Below are 11,051 nucleotides of genomic sequence, written 5' to 3'. Positions count from 1 at the left end.
GTGTTGGTGTGTGATGTGTTCAGGTGTCTCAGGTGTTGGTGTGTGATGTGTTCAGGTGTCTCAGGTGTTGGTGTGTGGTGTGTTCAGGTGTCTCAGGTGTTGGTGTGTGGTGTGTTCAGGTGCCTCGGGCCCAGCGGACAGCGAGCGTGACGTCGGTTGGGGTCGAGTTTCTGTTTTCCTGCAGAAGTTGGGGAAGAAAGCTGACAGCCGGACTCTGAGTCTGAGTCACTGCGACCTGACAGCAACCGACCTGCTGGAGCTCGGTACGACACACGAACGCATCGCCCCACATCACTGCCCCCCTTCAGTCTGAGGTTCCTTCAGATGTTGTTTTAAGAGAGCAGAGGCTTTAACCTTTGACCTGCTGACTGAGGCTGTAGAGTCTGAGATGGAGCTCATTGCACGGTCTGACCTTCAGGGTGAAGATCAGCAGCTGTCTGAAATGTTTCCTCTTGTGAATAATCCTCCTCTCTGTAGAACAATGGACTCCAGATTGTTTGGAATGACCTTTGACCTTTCCCAGATTGACGGACAGCAGCAGCTCCTCTGAAATGTCGAATAATAATTTCAACCGATCAGCGTCTCTTCCTCCTCCCTCCTCAGCCTCGTTGCTCCAGTTCCTCCCTCAGCTGGAGGAGATGGACGTCTCCTGGAACGAGCTGATTGGTGGAAGTCTGCCGGCGCTGACCTCTCACCTCCAGCATGTGGGCGGGATCAGGACCCTGAGGCTCTGCAGCTGCAGGCTGAGCGCTGAAGATGTCGCTGCTCTGGGTGAGGCGAAGAATAACAAACTTCTGTTTCCTGTTTTTATTCTCACATCTGGTTTTTATCTGATGTTTGGTTTCTCTCTGCAGGCGAAGCTCTCGGTTGCGTCCCTCACCTGGAGGTCCTGGATCTGTCCTGGAACAGCGGCGTTGGTGGCGGCGCTTTGCAAGGCCTGCTGGGTAGACCTCCCCCGTTGCTGAGAGAGCTCCACCTGGTGGCTGGTCAGCTGTCTGCGGCAGACGCTGCAGCTCTGGGTACGGATTCCAGGACTTCTTCTGAGTTTGACGCCGCTGTCCTCTGTGATGGACTGATCTCACTTTGTGTCCCTCTCAGGACGAATGGTGTCCGTCCTGCCGAAGCTCTGCCTTCTGGATGTCTCCTGTAACCCTCAGCTCTCACAGGAAGTGGACGGCGGTGGTTTTGGGGAGCTGGCCGCCTCCCTCTCCCACGCTGCCTCCCTGACCACGCTTTGGCTCCAGGCCTGCGGTCTGACGCCAGGACGTCTCCGTGATCTCAGTAGGACGATTTTACCACAGAATGATCTTTTTCCAAAAGCGTTGAATGATTTAAGGTTTGTCCTGCAGGTGGTTCGCTCCGCTGCCTCCCCTCTCTCAGAGACTTGGACCTGTCCTGTAACAAACACCTGTCTGGAGGGCTGGAGCGCCTCGCCTCTCACCTGGCTCACCTCACTCACCTGGAGGTCCTGGACCTCCACCTGTGCTGCCTGACGCCGGCCGACCTGGAGGCTCTGAGTGAGTCTCTGTGAAACCTCACAACCTGACCTGGAGGGGCTGGCGAGTCATGTGACCTCTTGTCTCCAGTCCAGGTGCTGCCCTCTCTGACGGCGCTGGTGGAGCTCGACGTGTCGTCCAATAAGGAGGCAGGAGGCGTGGTCCACCAGCTGGTCTCCGCCCTCCAGCTGACCCAGATGAGGCGGCTGCCGCTCAGCAGCTGCAGACTGAGCCAAGAGTCTTTTACTGCTCTGGGTAAACAAACACTAACGGTTACCGTGGCGATGAAGGATGTTCAGCAGCAGCAGAAGAAACCTGCTGCATGATGATGATGATGATGATGGCGTCCCCGTGTGTTTCAGCCCTGGCGGCGCCCTACCTGCGCAGCCTGGACGTCTCCTGGTGTAAGGTGGTCGGCGGCCGGTTGCCGTTGCTGCTGGACGCCCTGCAGCCGTCCGTCATCCTGGAGCTCCGCCTCTGCAGCTGTGACCTCATCACCTCCGACCTGCGTCACCTAGGTAACCAGAGGACACGCCTCTGACATCACGACACCTTTAACTCGATACGTTTTTCAGTTGAGGATTTATTGATGAAACCAGTTTTCACCTCAGAAAAAGACACTTTTTCAAACCAAAACTGATTTTTTACTTTTTAGCTGTGAAACGTTTATGGATAAATATTCTTAAATTACTGATTTTTCTGTGTCTGAACAGATTTTTTGAACAGATTTTTTAAAATAATGTGATGTCATGTCATTAGACTGATTAATCGTCTGCTTCCTCTCGGTGCAGCCGACGTGTGCCACCGCGGTTGCCTCTCCTCCCTCCGGGTTCTGGACCTGTCCTACAACGGCTCGGTCGGAGATGCCGGCTGGTCGGCCCTGTTCGCCGCGGGAGGCCTGGGCTCTCTGGAGGAGGCGGACCTCAGCCTGCGACCTTCGACCTCGGCCTCCTGCTCGGCCTGGCTGCCCGCGCTGCTCCTCGCCCTGCCCAGGATGCCGGCGCTGGCCCGGCTGGCGATGCGGCGCTGGAGCGCGGGGCCCCAGGAGTGGCGGCAGCTGAAGTACGGCGCAAAGAGCAGAAATGTTCAGCTGGAGCTGGATCAGAACCTCCCAGAGTCCGAGTGGAAGGCCGCCGAGCCGGAGGAGTAAAACTGGTACAAATAAGAACCAATCTGCTGCTTCAGGGTCAGAAAGTCTGTTTATTATAATAATTATTTCCTTTTATTGTGAAAAACCTGAACATTCAGGAAGCTGAACTGATTTCATCACTCGTTGGTTCAGCCCTGCTCCTCCTGCAGCTTTTAGTGAAACTTTCCAAACTTCTTCTTCACTCCATGTGTCTCTCTGCTGTGGGATTGAGGTCAGAGGTCAGAGGTCAGAGGTCAAACTCTCATCGACTTCCATTCTATCCGAGCTCAGAGTTTTCTTTTCTAAACTGGAAGTAAAATCTTTGAACTTCACTCCTCCAACAGAAAACCTCCTGTTTGTCTGAGGCTTCATTTCTACTTTGTGTTTCTGTCTGCCTGTCTCGTTGGGACAGAAAATCTCAGGCTGCATCTTTGACTTTAGAAGGTTTATTTTGGTGTTTTGAAGCTGCATCTTTGAGTCCGTGAGGAGGCAGAAAGGAAGGAGCTGCAGAGCGCGTCTGTTCCGTCTGCGCAGAAAAGCTGTTTCCTCAAACTCTGGTTGACCTCGGCGAGGAAGACGTGGCCGTCCACCTCGTAGGCGCTGACGTCTGTGTGCTCGGGCTGCAGGCGGCCGCTGGATATCAGCTCTCTGAAGGCCTGAGGGGGAATCAGAGGTGAACATGGAGGGAGGGGTGGGTTCAGGGATGGGAGGGGGGGTTACCTGGCAGAGCGGCTCCTTCAGGTGGTTTCCCCAGATGTACAGGTGTGTCAGAGTCGTGTTTGTTTTCAGAGCCTGAGCCAACGACAGCAGACCCTCTGAGGTGATGCTGTTTCTGCAGACAGATAACCTGCAGTCGACAAACACCAACAGTGTTTCACGGCTGAGAAACACAAATATAAGCTGAAACGAGCTGTTTCTCTCTCATGTTTCTGTTTGTTTCTTGTGTAAATGCTGAGTCTGCATTTTTTAGTTTTCTGTACATTTTTGAAATCTAACTTTGTGTAATTTCAGCTGTTCGTGAATCAAAACGTTCAGCTACTTTTAGCTTCTCTGTGGCTCCAAGCGAAGTGAGTTTGAATGAGGAGAACATGAAGACATTTCGGAGCTGGACCCACTCTTTCAGGCTGCAGCCGGGCCAGGTGATGGCTTCGCTCAGGTACACGCAGCCTTCATCCTCGATCCGATTGGACGACAGATCGATGATCTCCAGGGTGGGGTTCTGTTTCAGCACCTCAGACAGGTGGAGCGCACCGTCACGGGCCACTCGGTTACTGCAGAGGTCCGAGAAGACAAGAAAAACATGCAGCACTGCGCAAAAATCAGTTCTGCAGACATTCTGAGTCTTTCTACACTTTTCTTTGGACTTTAGCTGCTTCTTCGCTCCGTTTCAGTCCAGCTCTTGTACCTGTGGAGGTGAATAATAAGTCACTAAAGAAGAGCTCGTTGGTTCTGGTCTTACCAGCGCAGGTCCAGGTAGCGCAGGCTGCGGTTCTGCTTCAGGCCTTCAGCCAGCCTCTCCATGCCGGTGTCAGTCAGCCCCACCTTCCCCAGGTGGAGCTCCACCAGGCTGCCGTTCACCAGCAGCATCTCTGAGAAGGACACAGTCCACTCCTCCTGAGACAGAGACCTTTATCAGACCGGAGAACTGAACCTGGATCTGTTCTTTCGCGCTCTGTGAGTTTGGACCTGCTGGCTGAAGAGCAGCGGCCGACTGATATCCAAACAACGAAGAACCGTGTTGTTTCTCAGCACCGTGATGAAGGCTAACACTCCACTGGTGGCCTGCAGAGACACGAGAACGATCAGGAAAACACTGAGGGGAATAAACAGGATCAGAGGAAACAGAGGCTGTAATAAACGGTGTATTGTGGGTGCATGTGTTACTAGGTCGCAGTCGGATAGCTGCAGCTCCTGCAGCGTCTCATTTATCTGCAGCATCCTGGCCAGATGTTCAGCTGCTCTGTTCCCGATCTTATTACCAGACAGCCTGAGAGACAGCAAGCTGCTGTTACACTACAGAGAGGGGAAACATTGATTTCAGCTTCTAAGTAGTAGTTACAAATCCACGCAGTCTTTCAGCTCTCAGGCTGTCAGCAGAAACTCATTTCTTCAGTTTTGTTCGTTGCACAAACCTTCAGGCTGCCTGCGAGGTCTTCGGCTCCGGTTTTCTGAACGTCATTAAACATCAGGTTCAAAGAGCGCAGAGCGCAGTTCCCTGCCTGCTCAACAAACAGAAATAAAACTTCCTGCTCTTCTCTGTGGGTAAACCACGACTCGTTCCTGTTGATTTACCTCTATCAGGTCGGCGAGGTGTCCGGCTCCTTCGTTGCTCACGTTGTTGTACCTCAGATCCAAACCTGTTCAGAAACAACCCGTCCAGTAAAACGAGAGCAGAAAGGGTTAAAAACGTTGTTTGAATCTGAAACCCACAGCTCACCTGTCACACTCGGGTTGTTTTGGAGACATTTGGACAAAGAAAACATGTCTTCATCACTGATTCTCTGACCGTGACGCGACCGGTCATTCCCTCTCAGATTTAAGGAGATTTTACTGCAACAGAAAGAGAAAATGAAAAAATAAAAGTCGTAATTTCTGTAGATTTTCCCTCCGAACATCAGCCTCTCCTGTAATCTGTTTTATTTAGACTTTGGCTGCTTTTACACTCAACTTCAGCCATTCTAAGTTTTTTGTTTGTTTGTCTGTAAAACCACTAAAGCTGTGACCTTTGACCCCATTAAACGGCTCCTACAGCCTAACAAATGGATCTTTTTTGTGCCAGAATTTTGGTTTTTATTTGAGATTATTTCAGGTATAAATCTTCACAATGTTATCAGGATTAGAAAAAGAGAAGAATTAATGTAATTTTGACAAAACATAAATAAATACAGACATTTACTGTGTTGTTTGGATTATTTAAATTATTTTAAACCAACAAAACAATCGAATTAACCAAGAATTTAATAAAACAGATAATATTTTAACATTTAAAACTACAACTATTTTTGCTAAAACACATATTAGTTGTATATTTATATTTACTTCTAAAAACCCTCCAAAAGTAAATGACTTTTGAAGGGTTTTTAGTTTCTAAACTGAAGATTTGTTTTCATTGCGAATCAAAAGAACCCGGATGTAGCATTAGCTCCGGAAGCTAACGCTACACAAAAACTTCACATTTTAGTCAGTTTTTATGGTCAAAGTGAAAAAACTTACCCTGTTTCCGTGGTTTTCTGTAAAGTTTCTAAAATGTACGGGTTTATTTTTATCTCATGTTCGGAACAGACGGCTTCGTAAAGCTCTGAAAGAGTTTTGTTGGCCATTTTTAGAGCGACGGCGCAGTGTCCGTTGCTACGGCAACGCAAGAAGACAGCGTCACTTTTACCGGATGTTGTTCCCCTCAGACACCCTCACGCTGCTTTGACCGTTCTAGTTTAATTTATTTAATTTATTACTATTATCATTTTAGTTTTGTAGCGCTACATGCCTTAATGTGACATTAACTCAAAAAGAAATGCTATCAAAAAAAGAAGTGAACGGTTTCGGTTGGGGTTCGAACCCGCGGCGGGGGACTCAGCTCAGCCGTTGGGTGTAACAGCGCCCCTGGTGGCGGAAGGTAGAACCTGCAACAACAGCAGCTTTTGTTTATAGACCTTTTATTTATGTTTTCTGCTTTATTTGCACTTTTATGCATTATACACTTCCTTGGAAACTGTTTCTTTTATTTATAATCTCTGTTTTAAGTAAATTTGTTTCCTAAACATTTTTAAACTGCAGAGTTCAGTTAATTCAGCTTAAATAAAAACAACCCAGTAAACAGATGAGATTGTCCCTTTTTTGCTTTATTTTCTTGCTCCGTTGTAGTTTTTATACAGTGGTGAGCGTGTACACGTATACAATCCTACAATGCTGCTGTTCAAAAATAAAAATAAAAGCAAGTTTCAAGCTAACAGGATTTTTTTTCTGTACATAAAAACGGCCGTGAATACATTACAGGTTCATAAGTCAGAGCAACAAAGGACAAACTGATAAATAAAATAAAAAGACTTCACATCTGGTTGTGATTAGAGGACAAATTCATGACAGGAAATGTTGAAACAAAACAATCTGAAACGATTTATGAAGAAATCTGTCGAAATACAAGTTATTTAAAGCAAAGAGAAATATCTCATTTTTGTCTGAAATGATTAAACCTCAAAATGTGGGGAAATCATTTTTTAATATTGTCAATTTAAAAGATGTTTTGAGCAGAAATATAGACAAAAAAATCTGTAATTTAGCTGAAAATGTTCAGTTAATAAATTAGATAATTTTAGACTTTATTACAAATTTATTTTTTTAATTTTTCAGACTCAAACAAACTTCTTTTCCAGATTTCTGTCAACGTTTGGGCAGTTTTTAAATAAAATATAAATTCATGACAGATTTGTCTTCAGAGACACTTTTAGATGAAAATTCACGTGCACGTGTGTGGGCGTGCACGATGTTTAACTTGAATCAAACGAGCTGAAAGTTACAGTTTAACGTTTAGATCTTAGATTTCCTGATTTTATTGAAAAAGATCTTTTCTAAATCAGACAAACTATAAACAGAAGTTTTAAGTTTCAAACTTTAAATCCTGGTTTTTAACTATTTGAACAATAATTAATCCGTGGCAAAAAAACCAACTATTAGAACTCAAAAATCTAAAATTTATTCTTATCAAACAAAATTAAAGCACAAAACAACTAAAATAATAAACAAAAAAACCCACCGAGGAAGAAAACTGGGATTTTAGGGAGTTTGTTTGAGGATTTCCTGCTGAACTTTTTGTTATTTTATTAATAAACAAAGTTTATCAAACTGTTTCCTGCTGAGAAAAAAGAAATCCGATTATTTGGGTTTGAAGTCGGTCCAGGTTCTGATGAACTCCAGCTGCACTTTAACACTTTTATTCCCGTCAGAGGGTGACGGCGATGACCTTTGACCCCGACCCGCTCACTGCTGAGGGGGGGCGCTGTCGGCGGCGGTGTCCACCGTCCTGATGATGACGATCTGCTCCAGGCTGGTGGCGGGCGACGCCCCGGGCCTCAGCTGCTCCACCAGCGCGTGCAGCGTGTCCGAGTTGATGGTCTGCTCCTGGTCGGGTTCAAAGGTCACCTGATCGGCGGTGGTCAGCGGGAGGTGGGCGGGCTCCGGTTTGAACTCCCGGATGGTGTCGGCAGCGCCGTCGGTGGCCGTGTCGGCGTCTGTTGAGGCGTCGGCGGACGGCGCCGGGCCTTTGGGGTCGGGGGTCGTGGGCTCTGGGTTGGCCGGCTCGCCTTCAGGGATGGAACCCAAACCTTTGTTCTCCTGAGAGATTTTACTCTGAACGAACGCCACAGGGTGGCTGGAGGCGAGGAGCACCACTGTAGAGGAGCAGAGGTCAAAGGTCAGAGGGAGGCTTAAAACACAAACAGTAACTGTCTGCTTCTAATCAGCTTAAAGGGACACTTCAGATCTGCTACTACTAGCTGCCATCTACAGCAGGTAGAACCCCCACTTCTGAAGATCTGAACTATCCCTTTAAGGCTGATGTGAAGATTGACGAAGGGTCTCGTCTCATGGGAGCTGCCATGTTGGGCTTTAAGACCCGCCCACTTCCTCCACACAGTCATGGCGTCATATGACCTTTGATTCAAAATTATCAACAACTAATTACAGCAAAATGGATACAAATAAATCATGACTTTCTGTGACGTTTATGGAGTCATCTGCTGCCTGAGCTGGTTAATAACTAACCTGACGACGTCTGTAATAAAATAAATTAATTAAATGGGCTCACCGGCTCGGGCTCTCTCTTTGTGCTGTCGCACTTCGTCGGCGTGAGCCTTCTCCTGGTGTTTGATCATGTTCTTCACGCTGGCGAATCTGTTCCCACACAGCAGACACTGAACGCCCGAGTTCCCATCTGTTAAACACCCAAACAGCTGCCTGTTAGCAAAATATCTCACCAGCCACCAGGCAGGTTTGAATAAAAGCCTGGTGGGTAAAGAGCTAAACTTCGGCGTGGTGGTGCAGCTCGATGAAACTAAACTTCTTTAAGATTCTTTGTTAACCGTAAATGAAAGACACGGACCCGGGTGAAGTCGCCTCATGTGCTTCTTCAGCTCAGAAGACGTCACAAATTTGGCGTCACATTTCGACTGAGGACATTTGTACGGAGTCTCCCCTGAAACACAAAAACAAACCCCTTCCATTAACCCTGATGACGCCAGCATCAACCCGTCCAATGAAAGCGCGAGCCTCACCCGTGTGTTTTCTGGCGTGGGCGATGAGAGACGAGGACACGGAGAAGGACATGCCGCACAGGTCGCACTGGTACGGTTTCTCTCCGGTGTGCCGCCGCTTGTGGTACGTCAGGGTGCTGGACTGAGCGAACGCCTGGCCGCAGATGTCACAGACGTACGGTTTCTCTCCGCTGTGGAGTCTGAGGGAAACGCAGCGACGCCGTCAGAGAACAGCCGACAAGCAGCCGAGTAAAACTGGGACTCGTTGACCTGCCTGATGTGGATTTTGTAGTTGGACGAGGTGGCGAACTTGAAGCCGCAGCGGTCGCAGGTGTAGGGCTTCTCCTCTCCGTGGTGCATCCGGCGGTGAGCGACCAGCTGACACTTCTGAGCGAAACATTTCTCACAGTCGCTGCAGCTGAACGGCTTCTCTCCTGAGGACAGACAGCAGAGACGAGCACAGACGGTGAGACTGAAGACAACATCCTCTTCATTATCTTTACAAACGTTTCTAACTTCTGTCATTTCAGCTGTTCATCAAAACCTTCGGCTCATTCAGAAGATGGCCGCTCCGACTTTTGGTTTCTGTAACTTTCATACTTTTCAAACAAACAAACATCTTTAGACCTCTTCAGTTTCTTGAAAAACATTTTTTAGATCTACTTCATACTTCTGCTAATGCTAACACTGCTACTGCTAATGCTAATGCTAACAGTAGAGCTCACATTAGTTGTTTTTAATCCATTTCATACAACTTCTAATGCTAATCTGGTACCGCTAAAGCTAATTCCAGGAATGCTAACGCTAACAATTCTAGCATTTTGCTATGTTTAGCTTTGAACCTTGTGCTCCTTTTAGCCTTTTTTTCTGCTTCTTTTAGCTGAAATAGCTCCTCCAGCTCCCAGCGTTGACGCTGTATTTTAACTTTAAATCTAATTCCTCGAGTCAACGACAGTTTGAGTCGGAGTTTTGATCGGAACGAGCCGAAGTTTCTCCTGAAGCAGCTAAAAGGATCTGCGCTGTCAGAAGCACCGCAGCCTCAGTAGAAAGAGCTGCAGACGGAGGAGGTGGAAACAATCCTCCTCAGTCTGCTGCAGGTCGACGTCGGGTCATGTGACACGATTTCAGGGAAGAGAAATGAGGAAGAACACGGCCGACTTGTTGGAACAATGATGTTTGGATCAGCCGGAGGATGATGCATCAGTCAGAGACTCTGCTCCGCTCCCATCAGAAACAAACTGACTCTGAGTTCGGCTGAACCTCGACCTGTGGAGCCGTTCCTTCAGTGTAAGCATCCGCAGTTTATAAAGTTTGATTTGAGATTAACGTCTCAGTGGGTGTCAGAGAGTCAGAGAGTCAGCGCCGCCTCACCTGTGTGGATGCGCAGGTGTGTCTTCAGCTGCGTGGCCTGTCTGAAGGTCTTGGAGCAGAAGATGCAGGAGAACGGCTTCAGGCCGCGGTGGATCTTCTCGTGCCGCCGCAGGCTGCTCATGTCTTTGAACAGTTTGTCGCACTCGCTGCAGGTCAGCGTCCCGTCGCCCATCTCTGCCGGGTCCTGCTCCCCGGCCTCGCTCTCTTCCCCTTCCTCCTCCTCCTCTTCCTCCTCCTCCTCCTCATCTTCTTCCTCCTCGTCTGCCCCCACCTCGCTACTCTCCTCCTCCTCCTTCTTCCTCCTGGTGCCCCGCCCCCTCCCTCCTCCTCGCCCCCTCCTCCGGCCGCGCCCCCTCCTGGCGCTCAGCCGGGGCCTCTTGGTCGGGGAGCCGTCGTCGTCGTTGTCCTGGGAGGGGCTCCAGTCTGCGGAGACGTCTCCAGAGTCCTTCACGCTGGAGTAGGAATCCTCCTGCAGTAAATCTTCACTTGGAGGTGAAGCAGGAGCTCCTCCTCCTCGCCCTCTGCCCCGCCCCCTGGGCCTGCCCCGCCCCCTGTAGCTCTGGACTTTTGGCGTGCCGTCGGTGGAGCTGCTCTGTTCCACCCGATCGCTGCTGAAGCTCTTCGGCCTCCTCCCCCTCTTCATCCCCGGCCCCCGGCCCACGCTCCTCTGGATGGTGGGGGTGTACTCTTCGTCGCTCCTGTCCGCCAACTCCAAGTCACCGTCTTTGGGCTCAAACTCCCGCTCGCCGCCTTCCTGCCCCTTGGCGTGCCATTCCCCGGTGGCGGAGGCGATAGACAGGGGGAGGGGGG

At 49.0% G+C, this 11,051-nt stretch overlaps 4 protein-coding genes across 7 annotated transcripts in view; 2 read left to right on the top strand and 2 right to left on the bottom strand.

Moving 5' to 3' along the window:
• The window catches only part of lrrc31 (leucine rich repeat containing 31), a 10,091-nt gene extending 4,570 nt beyond the window's left edge, over nt 1-5,521 (top strand). Inside the window, exons 3-11 of the mRNA XM_017438991.3 lie at nt 120-263; nt 604-771; nt 855-1,019; nt 1,099-1,281; nt 1,350-1,517; nt 1,587-1,751; nt 1,859-2,014; nt 2,288-3,298; nt 3,637-5,521. Of these exons, the coding sequence (XP_017294480.1) occupies nt 120-263; nt 604-771; nt 855-1,019; nt 1,099-1,281; nt 1,350-1,517; nt 1,587-1,751; nt 1,859-2,014; nt 2,288-2,646 (1,508 nt within the window). The 3' untranslated portion in view covers nt 2,647-3,298; nt 3,637-5,521. The remainder of the gene's footprint in view (nt 1-119; nt 264-603; nt 772-854; nt 1,020-1,098; nt 1,282-1,349; nt 1,518-1,586; nt 1,752-1,858; nt 2,015-2,287; nt 3,299-3,636) is intronic.
• tnikb (TRAF2 and NCK interacting kinase b) overlaps nt 1-11,051 on the top strand; it is a 129,943-nt gene that overhangs the window by 33,157 nt on the left and 85,735 nt on the right. The gene's annotated exons all lie outside the window — the stretch shown is intronic.
• lrrc34 (leucine rich repeat containing 34) lies at nt 3,042-6,266 on the bottom strand. 2 transcript variants are annotated; one of them, XM_025002197.2, is made up of 10 exons: nt 5,839-6,266; nt 5,063-5,175; nt 4,918-4,982; nt 4,758-4,844; nt 4,510-4,638; nt 4,312-4,407; nt 4,085-4,239; nt 3,741-3,896; nt 3,346-3,472; nt 3,042-3,281 (listed from the first exon to the last, which is right to left on the bottom strand). In XM_025002197.2, the coding sequence occupies exons 1-10, from the start codon at nt 5,943-5,945 to the stop codon at nt 3,072-3,074; spliced, it is 1,245 nt and encodes a 414-aa protein (XP_024857965.1). In that variant the 5' UTR covers nt 5,946-6,266; the 3' UTR covers nt 3,042-3,071. The 2 variants fall into 2 exon arrangements, with proteins under 2 accessions (XP_024857965.1, XP_017294482.1); XM_017438993.3 differs by having other exon boundaries at nt 4,312-4,638.
• mynn (myoneurin) overlaps nt 6,444-11,051 on the bottom strand; it is an 18,846-nt gene continuing 14,238 nt past the window's right edge. The window contains exons 5-10 of the mRNA XM_037973335.1: nt 10,242-11,051; nt 9,145-9,304; nt 8,892-9,070; nt 8,720-8,812; nt 8,426-8,551; nt 6,444-8,009 (exon numbers count right to left, since the gene is read on the bottom strand). The exon at nt 10,242-11,051 is cut by the window's right edge and continues 20 nt beyond it. Coding sequence (XP_037829263.1) covers nt 7,600-8,009; nt 8,426-8,551; nt 8,720-8,812; nt 8,892-9,070; nt 9,145-9,304; nt 10,242-11,051 — 1,778 coding nt within the window. The 3' untranslated portion in view covers nt 6,444-7,599. The remainder of the gene's footprint in view (nt 8,010-8,425; nt 8,552-8,719; nt 8,813-8,891; nt 9,071-9,144; nt 9,305-10,241) is intronic.

This window comes from Kryptolebias marmoratus, linkage group LG21 (assembly GCF_001649575.2).
Source record: "Kryptolebias marmoratus isolate JLee-2015 linkage group LG21, ASM164957v2, whole genome shotgun sequence".
NCBI lineage: Eukaryota > Metazoa > Chordata > Actinopteri > Cyprinodontiformes > Rivulidae > Kryptolebias > Kryptolebias marmoratus.
This window is presented reverse-complemented; position numbering and strand designations above follow the sequence as displayed.

Excerpts from the sequence above, each read along its gene's own strand:
- lrrc34 (XM_017438993.3), bottom strand. The coding sequence starts at position 5,945 with ATGGCCAACAAAACTCTTTCAGAGCTTTACGAAGCCGTCTGTTCCGAA. Across the intron at positions 5,176-5,838 it reads CAGAAAACCACGGAAACAGG|TAAAATCTCCTTAAATCTGA; the intron begins GTAAGTTTTTTC and ends TTTCTGTTGCAG. Across the intron at positions 4,240-4,311 it reads CGCTGCTCTTCAGCCAGCAG|GAGGAGTGGACTGTGTCCTT; the intron begins GTCCAAACTCAC and ends TCTCTGTCTCAG.